Source organism: Lepus europaeus, chromosome 21 (genome assembly GCF_033115175.1).
Source record: "Lepus europaeus isolate LE1 chromosome 21, mLepTim1.pri, whole genome shotgun sequence".
Taxonomy (NCBI): domain Eukaryota; kingdom Metazoa; phylum Chordata; class Mammalia; order Lagomorpha; family Leporidae; genus Lepus; species Lepus europaeus.
Window position 1 is genome coordinate 19,097,605 of NC_084847.1, and position 20,055 is coordinate 19,117,659.

At 49.1% G+C, this 20,055-nt stretch overlaps 1 protein-coding gene across 1 annotated transcript in view; it reads left to right on the forward strand.

The window, feature by feature from the left end:
• Positions 1-16,122, forward strand: part of PRKCB (protein kinase C beta) — a 354,584-nt gene extending 338,462 nt beyond the window's left edge. The window contains exon 18 of the mRNA XM_062180053.1: positions 15,479-16,122. Within this exon, the coding sequence (XP_062036037.1) occupies positions 15,479-15,637 (159 nt within the window). The 3' untranslated portion in view covers positions 15,638-16,122. The remainder of the gene's footprint in view (positions 1-15,478) is intronic.
• The last annotated feature ends 3,933 nt before the right edge of the window (positions 16,123-20,055 follow it).

The window sequence follows — 20,055 nt, forward strand, 5'->3', positions numbered from 1 at the left end:
CACGAAGGCCTGATTACCATCATCTCTGCTCTTGTTCCCTATCCTCATCTTATCTTTGCATAAAGCCCCAGAATCTCAAGGCATCTATACACCAGGAGAGCCTGGAAATGTTGCAGGCTAACCTCCTTGTCCCCTTCTGCTTTAGCATCGTTACCCCAAGACCACATAGGTTATTTGATCACAAACCATTGCCCATAGCCACTGAGGGTCTGCAGCATATACCCAGGACTCGGTTTCTTGGTAACTGTGTCATCTAAAAGCCTTGTTTGTATAGCTGAGGTCAGCAGCAGTGAGGGCTGCTTCAGTGAGCTGCGATTCTGCTATGTGACATTCTTCCCCAAACCCTTTTGCCCTTTACGCCATCTGAGTGTCTCGTGTGTGTGTGTGTGTGTGTGTGTGTCTGAATGTGTGCGTTTGATGTGCTGACATTTCTGAATTGAAGCCAGAAAGTGTAACCTTTGTATGTTTGCTGGTACACCTCCAGATGCACGTCTTAAGAAAAGGATCTGATGTTTTACTCAATGTGATTTATTTAAGCATAGGATCTAAGTCCTCTAAAGCACAGAATACTCAAGAGAGCAGCACCCTTTGGAAAAGTGTGATTCACGATCATTCTTTTAAAACTATTCAATTACAACGGGAGACGTATTAAGTTCCTGTCTGTGCCAGGCACTGCTGTAAGTGCCTTCCATGCATCACCTCAGTGAAGTCTCACAACTGTAGGTGGCAGGTGGCAGAAGAGGGGATGGAGCTTGGAATGGGCAAGACAGTTGCTCAAAGTCTGACAGCTAGCAGGTGGTGGAGCCAGGACTTGAACCCTAGACTCCGCAAGGCTTGGCATCCTTGGAGAGATTGGTAGATGCACGCAGAGCCTCTGGCAAGCCCCGTGATTGCACTCACAGGAGAGAACCATGGTAACACCCTCTCATGGTGTCTGTTACATAATAGAAAAAGACTGGGTGTTCTTATAATTCAGATGATTTAAAATTTATTTAAAAATATTGCAACAAACAAGTAGCATATTCACACCTTTTACAATTCACTGGCAGAATGTGAAAAGATGCAGCTCTCCCTTGCTCCTTAAGGCTTTGATTTCCAGGTTGACAGCGGCAGGAAGCAGGCTCTGGCAGCAACTGAAACAGATTCTTCAGACAGGTCCGTGAAGGGGTGCACTCTTCCCCGCTCGACTGCGGTTTGTTCTTTTGAGCATCCAGAGTGTGGCATTTGCAGGGGTCTGTATAAAAATAGTGGGCTGTGTTCATATCCTGACCACCTTGCAGCTAAGACTCATCTAGGGCACACTGCCTGGAGTCTGTCTGTGTTCATCTCCTTGTCTCTCTTCCCACCCATGGAGAACCCGGTAATCTGCAGCTCAAACCAGTGTCCCCTTATTTTTTTAAATATTTATATTTCATCTCCTTGAAAGGTAAAGAGAGAGACAGAGAGAAGTCTTCCATCTACTGGTTTCACTCCCCAAATGCCCACAGTAGCCAGGGCTAGACCAAGCCAGACCAAAGCCAGGAGCCAGGAACTCCATCTAGGTCTCCCACTTGGCTGGCAACCCCTGGGCCATCTTCCACTGCCTCCCAGATGCATTAGCAGGAAGCTGGATCGGGAACGGAGCAGCCAAGGCTCGAACCTGCGCTCTGATGTGGGAGGTGGGGGTCCCCAGGAGCCGCTTCACCCGCAGCACCACAGCGACCGTCTCCAGGCTCCCTTTAGCTTGTTAGAATTGGCAGGCACCTGGGCCGGCTGAGGTTCCTAAGTGATGTGCCAAGTGCATGACTTTGAGCCGTCCCCTGGCAGAGAAGCCACGAGCTTGAGTTGAAATGGTAGAAGGGATGGCCATGTGCACTGAGGGAGCAAGGAACTGTTGGACTGTGTCTGGCAAGAAGAACTGAAAACTAATGTAATGGAAGTCGAGATTTGAAATATTGCCTTGGAAGAGGAATTCAAGTCCTCCGTTCTATAGAGGAGCAAGCAGAGAACTGCTTGCGTGACTCGCACAGGGAAAACAACAAAACCCGGGCCAGAACACTGGCCGTGTCTCATGAACAGAGACATTATTAAGAATTGTTTACCACCCTGAGATTAAAATGTGCCGGGCATGTTCGATTCAACTTTTCAATTTTACTGGAGAGTAGAACATGCCTCACAAAACCTACATGAGTCCGGCACCATGGCTCACTAGACTAATCCTCCGCCTTGCGGCGCCGGCACACCGGGTTCTAGTCCCGGTCGGGGTGCCGGATTCTGTCCCGGTTGCCCCTCTTCCAGGCCAGCTCTCTGCTGTGGCCCGGGAGTGCAGTGGAGGATGGCCCAAGTGGTTGGGCCCTGCACCCCATGGGAGACCAGGAGAAGCACCTGGCTCCTGCCATTGGATCAGCGCGGTGCGCCGGCCACAGCGCGCCAGCCGCGGCGGCCATTGGAGGGTGAACCAACGGCAAAGGAAGACCTTTCTCTCTGTCTCTCTGTCTCTCACTGTCCACTCTGCCTGTCAAAAAATTAAAAAAAAAACCTACATGAGATGGTTGCCGTGATCAACTCCTCTGGACATGTAGAAAAATAGGCTCAGAGAGTCTACCTAACTTATCCATGGTCACACAGCTAGTAAGTCCAACTGCCAGTTTAAAGTCCTATTGCTTCAGCTAAAAAGTCCACACTTTGGCCAATGTCATATTTCTTCTCTCACCTCCCAAGCTCAGTGGCACAGATAATGGGATTCAAACTACTCTGGGTCCAATCCAGAATGTAAGTGCACTTAGGGGTAGGGGGGCACTGTTGGATGGATATTTGCAAAGGCCAGCCTCTTGAGTTCTGCTGTCAAGCCTGCCCAGGCTGCAATACTGACCATAGTGCCCCCAGAAAGCTGTTGACTAAGAGCAGAACTGGAGAAGAGAAGCAAGTGGAAGCAGGGAGAATGGGCCAAGCAGAGAGTGTGGCTTGAGGGTCAAGCGGACCCAGGATTGAGCATCAGCTTGGCTGCTTCGTGTCTGAGAAAAGATGAGCAGGCAAAGACCTCCGCACCTGCACAGATGCAAGTCCACGCTCCCCAGTCTCAAGGCCCTCAGCCTTCCCAACCCATCCCTCGTTGCAGCCCTGAGACAAGTCCCCAAATCTCTTCTCTGAAGCCCCAGTGCTCTTGGTCTCAGCTCATAGCCTCATCTCCAAAGTCACGGGGGAAACTGAGGCATATGGGTGCCCCCCCAGGGTGGGTCACTTCCTCACCTCCTGCCCTCTCCCTGCACCTTCATGTTCATCTTAACCCTCCCTCCCTGTCTCCTTCCGCATCTCAGCAAACAGATGTCTCCTCCCCCGCTAACGTGGGACTTGCCCTCCACCCCTGCTCTGGACCCCATCCTGAACATCTCCCCAGTCCAGCTGGGTCTCCAGTTTCTCTCTGTGCTCACAAAAGCTCCTATGGTTGCAAATAGAAGCCTGATCAGCTGACTTTGAAGCCAGTGTGTAAGAAGGAAGTGAGGTGTTCCGACAGGGCTGGATCCACGGCCACAAACATCCCAGGCACCTGGAGCTCTGTTTCCAAGGATTATTTTCCCCTCTGATGACTTCATTCATCAACCTTGGAGGTGTTCTTGGGCACACACAACAACCAACTTATTTCCCTTTATCTCAGCAGCTTCTACCCCCTAGAAAAGAGCTGCCCTTACCTAGATTTCCTAGCACTTGGGACTCAGTCTCAGTGGAGGGTATTGGATCAAATGCCCATCCCAGATTCTGTCTCGCCAGAGGGATGGGATCTGTTGATTGACTGAGCCTGAGTCCGTCTGATGTCTTTAGCCTTGGGATTGAATCCACCACTATCAAAACCAAGAGTCTTAGTGAGAGAGGAGGAGGAGGAGGAATATTGCCTCTTTCTATTACTAAGAGAAGAGAGAACGGCTACAGGTAGGCAAAACTAGCAACTGACCATGCTCTTTCCTAGCCATCTCCTTAGCACATAATAAACCTGCTATGTCCTTTTCATCGTAAAAATCCCTTCCCTCCAACCTGAGATCCCCCTCGGGACTGTACAGCTACCGCCCTGTTTGACGTTACAAACAAAGAAACTTTGCAAAGAGTCGCCAGTTCTTGCTATTGGAACCTGATGACGGATTCATCCTTCCTCTGTTCCCTGGGCACTTTGGTGTCTGCCCCCCTCCCCCGGCACCCCCATTCCAATGACATTTCTCTCGCTGAGTCATCAATGACCTCAAAATTGCCTCCTGCCCTAGGCTTGTCTTATCTTTTTTGACCTCACCGTATTATTTCAGACTTTGATCTTCTTCCTTCGGAAAAAGAGTCTGGAAAAATCAAATATTCAAGCAGCTTCAAAAACAGCACAGTGAAATTAAGTCTCCCCTCTCCGTTGGCTGCCAGCTGTCCTGCCACCCACTGCGACCAGGTTCTTGTGTGACCTTCTAGAGAGGGTGTGGGCAAGTGCAGGCACAGCCCACATCTCACACACGGCGGGTTAGCACCCTTGCCTCCCCAGTCTCTTGGACCATCTTTCTTATTATCTGCACATCGCACTCGGCTGCATTGCTTTCATAGCCTCCTGGCTTCCTGGACCTGCAGGTTCTGCATCTGTGTACTCAGCCCAGCTATGGACTGAAAATATTAAGGAAAAAAATGCATCTGGGTGGAACCCGTGACCGACTTTCTTCCCTTGCTACCATTGCCTAGACAGCCAGCATAACAGCTGTTCACGTGGCATTTGTGTTGTATTGGCTATTGGAAGCAACGTAGAGGTGGTTTAAAGAATATGAGTGGATGTGCACAGGTTCTGTGCAGGTACGGTGCTGTTTTACATCAGGAGCTTGGGCAGCCTCGGCGGTCGGTTCCTGCGAGATGTCCTGGAACCGATCCCCCATGGACACGGACAAAGGACTGCAGATCTGCAAGCTACCCACAGGGCTCTTTCTTTGTAAGCCCCTCTCGGCACCACACCTGCTGATGTGCCTCCTCTGACTCCATGGCCACTCCTGGTAGAAATTCTGACTCCGCGAAGACTTCCAACGACAATAGCATTTGGAGGGTCAAGATCTGACCCAGGGAGGGAAAGCAAAAAGCTCATTTCTTGTTTCTTCACAAGTGCAGCTTCTTACAAATGCCCACAGAATACACCTGACATGGGTATAGGAAGCACAGCTCCGAGCCACGTGTGAAGCGGCCTGCCTTGTCTTTCTTTCTTCTTCTTTTTTTTAAAGGTGTATTTTATTTATCTGAAAGACAGTTACAGAGAGAGGTAGAGACAGAGAGAGAGGTCTTTCATCTACTGATTCACTCTTCAGATGGTCACAATGGCCGGAGCTGTGCCCATCTGAAGCCAGGAGCAGGAACTTCTTCTGGGTCTCTGAAGTGGGTGCAGGGGCCCAAGCACTTGGGCCATCTTCCACTGCTATTCCAGGCCAAAGCAGAGAGATGGATCAGAAGAGGAGCAGCCGGGACTAGAACCAGCGCCCATAAGGGATGCTGGAACTTCAGGCCAGGGCTTTAACCTGCTACACCACAGCACCGACCCCACTGTTCTTCTTTTTTTAAAGATTTATTTATTTATTTATTTGAAAGTCAGAGTTACACAGAAAGGCAGAGAGAGAGAGGTCTTCCATCCACTGGTTCTCTTCCCAATTGGCTACAACAGCCGATGCTGTGATGATCTGAAGCCAGGAGCTTCCCCTGGGTCTCCCATGCAGGTGCAGGGGCCCAAGGACTTGGGCCATCTTCCACTGCTTTCTCAGACCATAGCAGAGAGCTGGATCGGAAGTGGAGCAGCCCAGTCTCAAACCGGCACCCATATGGGATGCCAGCACTGCAGGCGGCGGCCTAACCCACTACGCCACAGCGCCTTGTCTTTCTAAGGGAGCAAGGCTTGGGTGGGACTGCAAGGTAGTCCGGTTGGCTCTGGGCATGCATCCCTTCCACACGTTCTCTAACTGGGCCCCCACCCTGCAGAGGGGCTCAGCTTTCTCTTGCTGCTCCTCCTACATCTCACCAGGCTTGGTGGGAAGGCTTTTGCTTTGTGTTGTCGGTGGCAGGTGCAAGAGCCATGTCCTATGGCTCAGCCTGCAAGACCACACTGCAGCCAGAGAACAGCTGTGCCCTTCGGACTCACCCATTGGGAGGGGACTGGGTTAGTGAGCTCCCAGCGACCATGGCGAGCAGTCGATGTGTGTTTTGTTGAGTCATCCTCACTGCAGCCTGCAGGGTAGGTCCCTGTGACAAGAACAGGAAACAAGGGCTTTGGACTTTAGCTGATCTGTTTAAAGGTTGCATTGCACGTGGCTGAGAATTGCTGGAGCCGGGACTGGTACCCAGAGCAGTTTGCCTTGTAAGTGCATGCCACCCAGCTGGATGTATTTTGTGGGACGATGAGATGTAGTAGAAAGATTGTGCACTTGGAATTGAACAGACCACGCTCTGGATCTTGGCTTTTCCCACTTTACTCCACAAGACCCAAGACAGATGGTTAACTTTTCAAATTATCCCTTAGGTGAGGATCATCCTTTTCCTGCCTGTCTCACAGACTTGTGACAATCAAAGCTGTGTCAACATCAGGGACTAGAAGGGCTAAGTACTGTCTGATGGGTGAGTTTATTTGAAGCCAGCAATATGAGTTTAGGAAGAACGGTGAAGAACAGATAAGAAAAAGGATGCTACTCTGTTGAAAGGGGGAAATATGGAGAGTGTGTATCAGCTGCTTCTTTTTTAAAGCCAGGTTGAAGAATAATGATTCCGCATTTGTTAAGTAAAAAGCACCCATCCATCTCTTCACCCGGCCCTTCCGACTGTGGACCAGAATGCCCTGGAACTACAAAGGGCTCTGTTGCTTTTTCTTGGTGCTTTTGAATAGCTTGTTTGCAACTGCAGTAAATCCAGATGACTTCTGAAGTATCTGGATCTCTTATCTGGTTTGGGATCAAATCGTGGTCAGGTACTTAACCTCCCTAAACCTGTTTCCTCATGGAACAGCAAGAATCTCTCAGAGCTGCGGAGGGGATTAAACACTAGCTAATGCTTGGGAAGCACTTGGCATTGTGTCTGCCTCGTAGTAAGCCCTTCGTATACTCCATTGTTCACCCATCACATGCTACTGAGTGCCTGCACTGGGGCTTGCAAATGCAGTCATGAGCAAAACAGATGTGACTTTGTTTTCATGTAGCTTACGGTCTAGGGGGGAACACAGATAAGAAACAGATAGGCAAAAAGAGCATGTAATTACAGGTTTTGTTATGAGGGTCCTTCACAAAGCTCCAGGAAGAGGAGCACTGTGAAATAACTCTGTATGGCTTCCGGTCATTTTTTGCACTGTCTTTTCATGTCATATCCCCATCAGCTTTATTTGACAGAGACCAGAACAGCTTCTCTAGGAGGTGGCATGGAAACTGAGATGTGCAGGAAAGCAAAACGTTACACTGTTGTTTTTAAATGAAATTAAGAAAAACAAAAGCGAGGCCTGCGCTTGGCTCACTTGGCTAATCCTCCGCCTTTGGCGCCGGCACCCCGGGGGTTCTAGTCCCAGTTAGGGTGCTGGATTCTGGGATTCTGCCCCAGTTGCTCCTCTTCCAGTCCAGCTCTCTGCTGTGGCCCAGGAAGGCAGTGGAGGATGGCCCAGGTCCTTGGGCCCTACACCTGCATGGGAGACCAGGAGGAAGCACCTGGCTCTTGGCTTTGGATCGGCACAGTGCGCCGGCCATAGCAGCCACTTGGGGGGTGAACCAATGGAAAAGTAAGACCTTTCTCTCTGTCTCTCTCTCTCTCACTGTGTAACTCTGCCTGGAAAGGAAGGAAGGAAGGAAGGAAGGAAGGAAGGAAGGAAGGAAGGAAGGAAAACAGATTTTCCACTGAGCTTAAAAGACCCCTCTCTTACTGACTTCGTCCTGATAGATAGAAGAGATCAAATATCTCTGGATACAAGGACTCTTCCCCATCAGCAGGAAAGGGAGACTTGCATCTTTCTTTTTTTCTGCCACAGGCAAATATCCATTTGAAAATGACCCAATGTGGATGCTGCTCCACACTGAGCTGGCTGATCCTCCCTGTGTGGGTCCCTCCTGGCGTCCCTCCGGCGGGGACTGGGAGGCATAGACAGGACCCTGAGGTTCACTGAATGTGAACACACAGAGCCTCCGAGGCTCTGTGGCTGGTGTGTCACCTCCTTGCGACCTTCTAGGAGTGTTCCCCTGAGGATGTCCTGGTGTCTGATGGAAGCTGAGCAGGCAGCTCCCCTAGGCCAGGACCATCCTGCGCTCAAAGTCAGTGCAGCAGCGAACGCCACGGGAAGGGCCTTTGTCCTCCTCCCCAGCAGCTCGCCCTGACTTTGCTCTCTCCTTCCTTCTGTTTCTTCCCTGGCTTTTTCCTTCTCTCCTCTAAGGAAGCAATGTCTTCCCTTCAGGCTCTGCCTGACTTCCACGTCACTTCCTCCAGGAAGTCTCCCTGGCTCTTCTGAGGTTCCTGTCTCTTCTGGGTGCAATGGTAGCACTTGCTACGTGGTACCACGCAGTGGCCTATGTGTGCGTCTGTCTTGGAAAGACTGTAAGCTCCCTGAGGCAAGGGCACGGACCCTCTTACCAAGTCTCTAAGCAAGCGGCTCAAATATTAGCCTTCTTCATCCTCCTCATCCTCCCTCATCAATAAAAGACCTGCGTCTTCCACTCGGGAGACCTTGTCTTCATGTTTTCGACTAAAATATTGCACATCCAGCAGGCCAAACTTAACCATTCGACTAAATATTCCCATTCTCTTCATTTTATTTTTTCCTTTTGTATAGCAATAGCTCTCACTTAAAATAGCTTTCTTCTGTAGCTCCTTTTCCCATTACAAAATAATAATACTAATACCTGATTGTTATTTACATTTTCAAACTTACAACCAAGCACAAGGGCAGAAGGGGAAAGAAGAAAATGAAAACAATCCATAGCTCTGTTACTCCCTCCAGGTGGATAGACTGTGCCTCAGGAAAGTGCATGTACGTTTGTGTATATCATTTCTAGGATGGGAACATATTGTATACACTATTAGTAATTAGACCCAACGGTGTCATTTAATATTCTTCCACATCTTCTTTTAATTTTTCAAAGTGTTTTGCATGGTCATACATCAAATAGATGTATCATTATTTATTTAACTGTTTTCCCTATTGGTTGATGGTTGAGTCCAAATTTTTATTTTCTCTAATGGTTCTTTGATGAACATCCTGTATCTTGATGCGGTGTGCTCAGGACTACAGAGCGAGGATCAGGAAAAGCCTTCTGGGGGAAGTGACATCTTTCTGGAACCAGAAAGGACGCACGGGAGACAGCTGGGGGTGCGGGTGGTGGTTAGTGGTCCCAGCAGAGGACTCAGCCTGTGCAAAGGACTGGGGGTGACACGGGATGAGTGTTCCAGGAACCAGAAACAATTCAGGACAGCTGGAGGCTGTGTTGGGGTGAGGCCACTGACCACTGGACCAGGACCAGGTTCTGCAGGGTTCTCTAAGCCGTGCTGAGGTGTGCGGGCTTTGGGCCACGGGGAGCCACTGCAGGTAAGAACAGGAAAGTGACCCAAAGTCGTGCCCCTTAGCTACAGTTCCGCTTTCCCTGATTTTAGTTCCCTGGGGTTAAACGCGGTCTGGAAGCATTCCATGGAAAATTCCAGAAACAAACAGCTCGTACGTTTTAAATAGGCTTTTATGACAGTATATTATTATGCTACTTCTGTTTGCTTTATTATTAGTTAATAGTGCACTGTGCCTAATTTATAAATTAAACGGCATCAGGCGGATGAAGGTATAAGAAGAAACATAGCTCGGATAGGGCCTGGTACTCTGGTTTCCGGCAACCCCGGCCATCTTGGGCCAGCTTCACAGTGGACAGCTAGACTCCGAGCTGTCTTTAACACAGCAACAGGAATTAGAACAGCAAGGGGCTGGCGCTGTCGTGTAGCAGGTGGAGCCACTATCTGCAGCGCTGGCTCCACTTCCAATCCAGCTCCCTGATAAGGAATCCTGGGAAGCAGCAGGGCCCCTGCACCCACATGGGAGACCTGGAAGAAGCTCCTGGCTCCTGGCTTTGGCTTGGCCCAGCCCTGGCTGTTGCAGCGATTTGAGGAGTGAACCAACAGATGGAAGATTCTCTCTCTCTCTCTAACTCTGCCTTTCAAATAAATAAAATAAATTTTTAAAAAATTAGAACGCACAGAATGTGGAAGAGGAAAGAGCTCCGGTGCGACAGCTCAGGAATCAGCTTTTCAGTGTAGGCTTTATAATTCAGAACCACAATCCAGCGAGTCGAAATGCTTACTTACACCCCTCTCCCACCCTGGAAGAATTAAACAGCCCAGTGGATCTCTGGCCTGCACCCCTGTTTTAGGCACCCCAAGACTAGCGGGAAGGAGGGGGCAGCGGCGCGGGGGTTGGGCTTGGTTTCTGCAGCTCAGCGAGGCTGCGCAAGCCCGCCAGAGAGGCAGGTGTGGTCCGGGCGGCGTCTGTAATTAGATCCCTGCCGCCGCCGCCAAGCCGCCCATTCCCCAAGGACACAGCCGGTGCAGAGCTGATCCGGGCTGCGCCTCCCCAGGGCTGACGTCTCCATTTAGGGAGCGCTCCTGAAGCTAATGGGCAGTGACAGCTCCATTTGAAAAACACAGAAACACTTAACGGGGAGGCTGTGATCTGCCAGCCCCGTAAGCTGCTGGTTAGCAGGGAAATCACGCTGCGGCTGCACCCGAGCCCCCCTCGGCTCGCCCCCTATGCGGGGCTATCGCACTTGGAGCTTTCATGGTTCTCTGGGAGCAGTGGGGGGCGCCGAGGGGGCCCGCGAGCGGTGTGTCTGCCTCGCAGCCTCTGGGGAGGCCCAGGCAACACAGCAGCCTTCCCGTGTGGATGGGACATGGATGGATTGGAAGGAAAAACGGCCCCTGTAGAGTCCTAGCGTCTCAGCTCAGTGGCTTCCTCCCCTGCCTCTTTGTGTCCCACCCACCCAACACCCAGGCCAAAGGAGCGCACGCGTAGGTCTGCTTGGGAACCTCGCCTCTCCTCCCGCCGCAGCCAGCGTGGCATTCCCGCTGAAACCTCAGACTCACCCCAAGTGAGACCGATTGTTCCGGGTCCCCCCATAAATATGTTCACCAAGCAGCTCAGGCCTGAAGGGGCCTGGGGCCGCCAGCAGCAGGCTCTCACACCCCACTCGTCGGCAGATCTTGCTTCCCCTGGCGCGGTCACCTTCCTGACAGTCATTCTCTACCTGAAGGGTGGCAACGGCCACCTAGCTGGCCTCACTGTCTCCGTGATTACCCGCTGCCCCTTCTGTCTCTTGCATACCGCACTGTGAACCAGCTTAGACACACCGCGATGACATTGTTCAGGGCTCAGAATTCTCGCAGGGAGAGGAAAAGTTGCCCTTGCCTGGCCAGCCAGGACCATGATCTGGCTCCCTCCGTGGCCTCTCCTACTGGGCCTCACCTTGGTCATGCTACTGTGGCCACACTGGCCTCATTGCTGTTTGGTGACTGTGCCACATAAGCTCCTGCCACAGGGCCTTTGCATGTCCGGTTTCCTGTGCTAAGGATGTTTTTCCTCCCCATATCCAAACGGCACCGCCCCAGTCATTTCCTCGTTATTGGTATTTGCTTCCTTAATTATGAGTGAGAATTGAGTATGTTTCCACTTATTTTGTTCTTTTATATATAGGTTTCTCCCTAATTTTTTTTTCTTTTTTAAGATTTATTTATTTACTTATTTGAAAGAGTTACAGAGAGGGAAGAAGAGAGAGAGAGAGAGAGAGAGAGAGAGATCTTCCATCCATTGGTTCATTCCCCAAATGGCCGCAATGGCCAAGGCTGGGCCAGGCCAAAACTAGGAGCCAGGAGCTTCATCCGGTCTCTCATGTGGGTTGCAGGGCCCCAAGCACTTGGCCCATCTCTACTGCTTTCCCAGGTGCATTAGCAGGGAGCTGGATTGAAGTGGAGCAGCCAGGACTTGAACCAGCGCCCATATGGCACGCCAGCATTGCAGAGGGCAGCTGAACCAGCTGTACCACGGCGCCAGCCCGTCTCCCTAATTTTTTCAGCTTTCCTTTGGGGTTATTATATAATCTGTTTCTTATGTCACAAATATATTTTTCCAGTTTGTTGTTAGCCTTTCGACTTATTCTAGAATTTTTGTTCTTGTGAACTTTTTTGGGCAGTTGGACTCACCAGATTTTTTGTTGTTGTTGTTGATTGTTTGTATTTTTGAAATATTTTTACATTTTCAGAAAATAAATAATTTATTTAGACTTTTTCACGTCTTTGCTTCATCTGGAATTTCCTTTTTAACATTTTTTATTTTATATAGTTCACGTTTTTAAAATTTCCATTACAAAATCACCATGAGATGTATCTTGTAAAGTTTTTACTCTTCTGTTAAAATGGCAATGGAAAGGAAAAAAAAAATTTATCTTGGAATAACAAGAGTGTTTAACTCCAACATGAGTTTTTTAAAACTTGAATTTGTTTCCTCAGTATTTTTTTAAGATTTATTGATTTTTATTTGAAAGGCAGAGTTACAGAGAGAGAGGGAGGGAGAGACAGAGAGAGAGAGGTCTTCTACATGCTGATTCACTCCTCAAATATCTGCAATGGCCAGGGCTGGACCAGGCCAGAGCCAGGAGCCAGGAGCTTCTTTCTGGTCTCCCACATGGGTGCAGGGTCCCAAGGACTTGGGCCATCTTCCACTGCTTTCCCAGGCCATAGCAGAGAGCTGGATCGGAAGTGGAGCAGTCGGAACTCAAACTGGCACATATATAGGATGCCAGCGTCGCAGCTGGTGGCTCGACCTGCCATGCCACAGTGCTGGTCCCCTCAGTATTTCAAACTGAAATGTGAGCAGGCAGTGAGCCTAGTGGTTAAGACACTTACATCTGGCATCCGAGGGCTTGATTGGCTTCTCAACTTCCTGCCAATGCAGACCCCAGGAAGCAGCAGTGACAACTCCAATGTTTGAGTTCCTGCCACTCACATGGGAGACCCGGATTGCATTTAGGAAGTGAACCAGCTGATGGGAGCTCTGTCTCTCCCTCTGAAATAAATAATAAAAGTTAAGAAGTTAAACATCTTGAAAATATTATAGGAGCATATGCTATTTGTAGGGAACATGTGCATTTCATGAGCTATGGTAAGCACCTACTCGGTGCCAGGAGCTGCACTGTTCACTTTCCCCTCATCACAACCCCATCTGGTAGGAATTGAAAGTGCTCTTGTCTTCCGGGAGGACTTCAGGGGGCTTGCATAGATACTGGGTCAGCTTGGAGCCAGGACGCGACTCCACGTCTACAGTCCAAGATGGGAGCAGAAGGTTTAGCTCATTGACAGTGAAGTCCCCTTGCACATACATCAAACCGAGGCTACTCAAATTCACAGAAAAATAACAATAAATAGATTTAAAAGGTATGCTCGTTGGTGCAAAAATTGTTTGAAATCCATGCGCAGGTTTTTCATAGTGTGCATTTCCATTGACCTTTTCGAAGACGCCTTGTGCTTCTGCTTCACGTGCCTCTGCGGTTTAGAAGAGGAGTTTGCAGCCCTCGCCTTTCCCCACAACCTCCACTGTCTCAGCGCCCTCGGTCCTAGGCAGCCCACTGATTCTCATCAGCAGCCTCCCAGGTGCTAAACGCAACGACCGGTTCTCAGCACCTTCCCTCCTCGGCCTCTTGCAGGTCTTCCCCATTGTAATAATACCCTTCCCCCAGGGATCCTCTCCACCCTTAGCTCGCCTGGTGTTGCTCTCTCCCAGTTCTTCTATCTCCCCTTTGGAAACAGCATCAGCAGCAAGCATATTGTTGGCAGGTGGGAGTAGGCTACCTACCCACAGGTGGTTCCGGGAATTAACAAGGTAACACCTAGCAAATGTCCATGGTGTAGAAAGTACTCAATGGTTTTTATTACTGTTATATTTTTCCACTCTCCATAGTCTATCCTTTGATTTTTTTTTTTTAAGCTCTGTTCCCTGTCCTGTACTTTTGACTGCCTCTGGCCCCCACCTCGGATCCCCGGAGGCTTCTCAAGGTCATCATATCCAGCTGGGAATGGTCATCTTTCCGAATCCTCCCTCTTTCCCTGTCAACCACATTCCCTGCCATTTCCATCCGTGCCTTCTCCCACCCCTCCCCCACTCACTATCCATCGCTAGCCTGACAACTGGACTCATAGAGCTGGAGCCGGGAACGCGGGTTCTGATGTCGGGTGGACACGCCCCACCCCGTAATTCAGCTGTTTACTGGGGGTGTGTGAGCTGGAGCCAATGACGTAATCTCCTTGCCCTCAGTTCTACCTACTGTAAGTGGAGATAGTAAAAATACCCACTTCACATAATCCTTGGGAAGATTAAATATTATAACGTAAGTAAAGAGATTTCTAGGGTGCCTGGCACATAGCAAATCTTAGTAAAAGTCAGTTGTGATAATTATTACTGTAACTGTTGCTGCTATTATATTATTAGTTTGCTGTTACCTCCTGTAGTCACCATGTTTGAAACACATAGAGCTTTTGTGCATTTGGTTTTGGCTGGTGAAGAACAAAAAATAGGGAACCTGAGTTTTAGTTACTTGTCTCTTCTCATTAGGTGGAATTAGCAGGTGTGTGGGCTGTCATACGTGTGGGCACTCGCACACACATGCATGTACACACAACGGCTGTAACTCTGTCTCAGACCAGGTCCTTTCTGTCTAGAAGGACCAACGGGATGGGTAAGAAATGGTGACGGCGTCCTCCCTAGACACTGACTGCCCACACCCGCCAAGCACTGGTTTCTCTTTGCTCCCATACCCTTCCTGCCTACTTGGAGAGAGGACAGCTGATGTTACCTCCTGGTACTTTGAAATCGAGGGTCATGACCAATGCAACCAAACAGGGCCTTGTGGTTGCCCAGGCATGGCAAGAACCAAATTCAGGTCTCATGGTTGGGATCTTCCTCCAACAACTGGAGTTTACAAACTGTACCCTGTTGCCCTGCAAAACATCTGGCATTCCTGATTGATTGAGAACCGGAGGACGGCACTTTGAGGGCTCTGCTCCTGTAGATATTGCTGTCTCCCAGGTGATGTCTAAATGGGTCATCATTCCACCTCTTGCACCACATGGAACCACTCAGGTATCTTAAGCCCATCTCTCCCTACAGGTGAGCTTGGCTAACTCCTTGGGGTGGGGTGGGGGCCACGCCACATACCACTAGCCCCACCATCTCATGCCTTTGCCATGCATCTGCTGATGGTTGCCAGGGACACCAGGCTCAACTCATGGGCTGCATCGGTGAAAGGTCGGGAGCCCAAGGTCACGAACCCAAGGTCATGAGAATTCTGCATTTTCTGTTGCTCTCATCTCTGATCATTGAAATGACCTCGCTGAGTTTCCCCAAAGGGAAGTGATTGGAGGAAACCACGCCCAGTTTTGTTTGATTCGGTTTTGTTTTGGCTTTGGTTTCTGTTTTTTTTTCCCACCCACCACAAGTTCTTTTCTTCCCCTCTCATAGTGTGGGCGAAATGCTGAAAACTTCGACCGGTTTTTCACCCGCCATCCACCAGTCCTAACACCTCCCGACCAGGAAGTCATCAGGAATATTGACCAATCAGAATTCGAAGGATTTTCCTTTGTTAACTCTGAATTTTTAAAACCTGAAGTCAAGAGCTAAGTAGATGTGTAGACCTCCGTCTTTCATTTCTGTCATTCGAGCTCAACGGCTATTGTGGTGACATTTTTTTTTTTCATTGCCGAGTCGCATCCATGTTTTGTTTTCCAGAAAGGCTAGAGCGACCATGTTTCAGAACCCAAATGTCCTCCAGTAGTTTGGAGCATCTCTATGAGATGGGATTATGCAGGTGGCGCCTGAACCTGCTGCTGCATAATTGGGATGTATTGGAGTCCTCTCTCGGTTTATTCTCCCCAGCATGTCTGCTAAGGAAATCCAGCAGGGAGAGAAAATGCCTGCTTTCTCTCCTCCTCTCCTGCACCGCTGTTTCACCCTCCTCCTGACCATTCGATCTAGACTCGTCCCACAAAATGGGTGGCTAATCGGATGCTAGCAATACCCTTCCACTTCCAGGCCTGGAGCTTGGCTTGTGTCCAAATATACGGTTGCTTTGGTCTGCAGGGAATCCCTCCATTCTGCCCGCTCTGGAAGCAGTGGAGCTTTGCAAAGAACACGCTAAAAATACAATTTTGCTATTTTTTTTTAAACTCAAAGTTGAGAAGACTATTTAAGTCCTTCGAAAAACCTTAAGAGCATGTTTTTAGATAGTTTCCATCTAAAAACACTTCGAGGAGTCAAAATGCAACCACGCCGTCATTTCTGAAGTTGTATGTCGCTTGTCACCCTTTGTCCCCAAACAACTTGGAAAGGGCATTTGGCACCACTCCCTGAACCAACATGGTCGCTCTAGCAAGACCCCCAAAGGCTGTGATTTTTACGTTACATTTCAAACATGATTTGCTTTGGGGTTTTATTTCTGTTGTTGTTCCAATGCAAAAAAAAGAAAGAAAAAAAAAAGGTTACTCACTTTGTTACATATGCTTTAAAATACATGTCCATTGTTACCAACCACATTGATCTGCTTTGATTTAAGTGGGAAGACAGCTGTGGATCCCAGCAGACCCATGCCTGTGGGGATGGGATTTGTCTAGGTTTATGGCAGGCTTTGGAAAGCTAATTAAGGACTCTGAGAACGACACCATTTCTTGAAACAAAGACAGTTTGTGTTCTTCACTTTGATGTTGTTTTGCAAGATGTTTGAGGTAATGTTCATTTGTATCTGGATATCTGTTATGTGCCATTTTTCTTCTAGCATCGAGATCAAATTTAAAAAAAAAAAAAGAAAAGAAGAAGAAATGCTATTTCAAGGAAAACCTATCTCTTTGAAAAACGTGAGCACAAGCTACAGAGTGGGGCCAAAACTCAGGAGAAAGGAACTAAACCCCGAGTATAAGCTTAGAGGCAGGGGCTGTGGGACACCCAGGGTCTCCTGGTGGCCTGTATGGGGCCGGATGACTTGGCTGAGCCTCCCCTGATGTTGGAATCCAGTGCCACAATCCCACTAGAGTCAAGGTTAGAGGCCAGCTGGGATCGTAACCGGGGCTCTTGGTTTCACGTCAACATCACCACTCCTCCCAGCTCCGACACAAGCAGTGGTGTGAACTCCTGGAAGTCCAAGGAACCCCCTGGGTGGGAGAATTTTTTTTTTCTGTCTGAGCAGATGGGGACTGCAAGTGACTCCTCCTCCTTGCCTGCTACTTCCTGCTCATCTCAGGCAGCACTGAGTTAAAGAAATTTCCAGAAGCTTTGGGGCCTCAGAGATACCATTAAGGGAACTTTAAACACTTGACAAATGTCCTTGAAGTAAGACTTTTCACGTTTGAGAAAACCCTGATTTGGTTTCCGCTTAAGCAAAGCCCACTACCATTCATTGATTGCTTTCCACCTTCTCGTTCCACCTTGCATCACCTTGGGGCTGTCCCTGCTGTCACCACCATGATGACAAACTGAATCTAAGGTGAAGCAACCATGAATTCCTAGCTGACAAGCTTAGGGGATTAAGAGAAGGAGGGAAATCAGAGCAAAACCCGCTCACTTCATTGTTGGGGGAAGTGACATCTTGGAGAGAGGGGCAGTGTGGTGTCAGTCCGCTGGGGTATCTCCTGACCCTTGGTGCAGGGGGTTTCTGCTCCCTAACAGTAGAGCAGATGTATCTGAGCCATCGCCCACCAACAGGCGAGTTATCTGAGGTCCTTCATCTGGCTGTTGGGTCACCAGGCATTCTACTGGACATACTCTCAAAGAAAATAAAAGACAAGACAAAGCACTGGGCCACTGACAAATGATCTGAGATACCATTATAGAACACTGTCAGACCAGTGGGTGGATGATAGATAGATAGATAGACAGACCGATAAATAGATAGATAGATAGATAGACAGAAAGAATATAGTGTGTATATATATATATATAATATTACTGCACTCTACATTTTCCTGATTCTTGCCATTATTTTTCAAAAGTTGAATAGCTCGCAGAAGTAGATACTCAAGCCAAAGTCTCTTTTCCCAGCATACCTTGCTAAGGGTCACTCAGAGCAGCCTTCTGTGTAAGTTGGGAATCCTTAGAATTGCAACAATTTCCTTTTCTAGCAACATTTCCAACACAGAAGAGACTGAGAATCAGAGCTTCCGCCGGATATCACCTGTGGCGAACAACTTGAAAATGTATCCAGGAAGAAATTTTATTTTATTTTATTTTTTTGCAGTCATCCATTTATTCCACCCTCCAATGAGTCAACAGCATTTATTGAGCACCGGACTGTGTGGCAGGCTGTGTGCTGCATGCCAGAAGCACAGTGGGGAGCCATGTGGATACAACCCATCCCTCCACCCCTGGACAACACCTGGTGGGAGGGCAATCAGGAGACAAGCAATTAAAAACAAGATGTGAGATAGAAATAACTAGTCTCCAGCTTAGCCAGGTTTGTCATGAGCAATCTTTAGGGCTCTTCTTTCTCCCTGTAGTCCACTGTTGGAGGCTGAAGAAGCAGGAGAAGCAGCATCTCTTGACCCAGACATCTGTAACAGACACTGAGGGCAAGGGCAGGATGGTGCCTTCTCTAAGGTCAAGGGCACAGTCTCCATGCTTGCAAAGACACAACATCAGGATCTGAGCAGAGACAAATAGCCATGTTGTCTCTTTACGTGGAGAGAGGGAGCTGGATTCAGGCTTGGTTCTGAGTTTAGCATCACCTGCTCTGGCCCTCAAGGGAACACAGCCCCCTGCCCAGTACAGTGCCCTCAGTTGGACACAGCCTCCTTATTCTAGCCCAGCTGAGACTGACTGATATTTCTCAAAATATATAAATGAAGTTAGGATAAAAAAAGAGACTGAGAAGTAGAACCAAAGAAAGCCAAACACAGCCCAGGTTCACCACGGCTAATTGTCTACTGGGATCCAAGAATCCTCTTTTTAATTTCATAGACTTCTCACCACCCCGTCCCTTTTCCAAGAGGGGGCCATGGTCACAATGACTTTCCTGGTGGATGACTGGGAGGCCAGTGGAACTAATAACCCTCCTTGTCTGAGTGCGGCTAGCCTCATGTGGCTTCAGATTGTCCTGACCGAGAGGCCCATTCTCTCCCAGCTTCTAGAGTAGAAGGTGGCAGTGTTTGCTCTGGGTGTCTGCTCACGGGACAAAGTCCGTAAAGGCTAGTCCTCCTCAGACCGTGTGGCTCTCTGCAGCATGAGTTGTCACTGTCACAGCAGGGAAAGATTTCCAAAGTGGAGGCTGCTGGGAAGGGTGCTTGTGCTGGGTGCTCACAGACAGGGAAGTTCTGCGAAGGGTGATGATATCCAAGGAGACCTGAAAAGTGACAGCTGCTCAGCGTCTAAGCCCCGGATGTTCATGCCTGCCTGCTAGCCCACACACAGCCACGGTCTTCCCTTCAGACCTCAAAGGACCCTAAGATTGTTCCAGTCATACTGGGGCTCAAGATATGTGGGAAACCCTCAGGACCACCAGAAATCAATCTTGTTGCTTGCTTCAGAGTGAGGTGGCTGGCTCATGGATTGCCCATCAGCTGGAGAAAGTGATGAGGCACATCCTTAGTGTCCATTTATTGGCTCATTCCTGCAACAAACAATGATGACCAGCCCACTGTGTGCCAGGCACGATCCTTGGTGCTAGAAATGCAATAGTGAAGACACAGACAAGGACCCCGCCCTCCTGGAGAGAAATCACAAATAAACAAGGCAATTGCTGGAAGCAGTAAATGCAATGAAGAGAATGGAAAGGATGCTGAAGCGTGCCTGGGGAGAAGGACGCACAGACAGTATTAAAGGAAGTGGAGGTATCTGAGCACCCAGGAAGTAACACATTGAGCGCCTGGGGGTGGAGCCTCCCGCAGCATAGCACAAGCTATGGGGCGTGGCAGGGGATGGCTCACCCTTGGGAAAACAGCTCTGTCTGCATCTTTAGCTTGCTCTTCCTTGGTCACCCTTACCCAGAGGTTTTCCTACTGCCAGTATTGTCTCTGTAGCTCTCCCCATCCACAAACACTGTGAGAGTGAGTAGG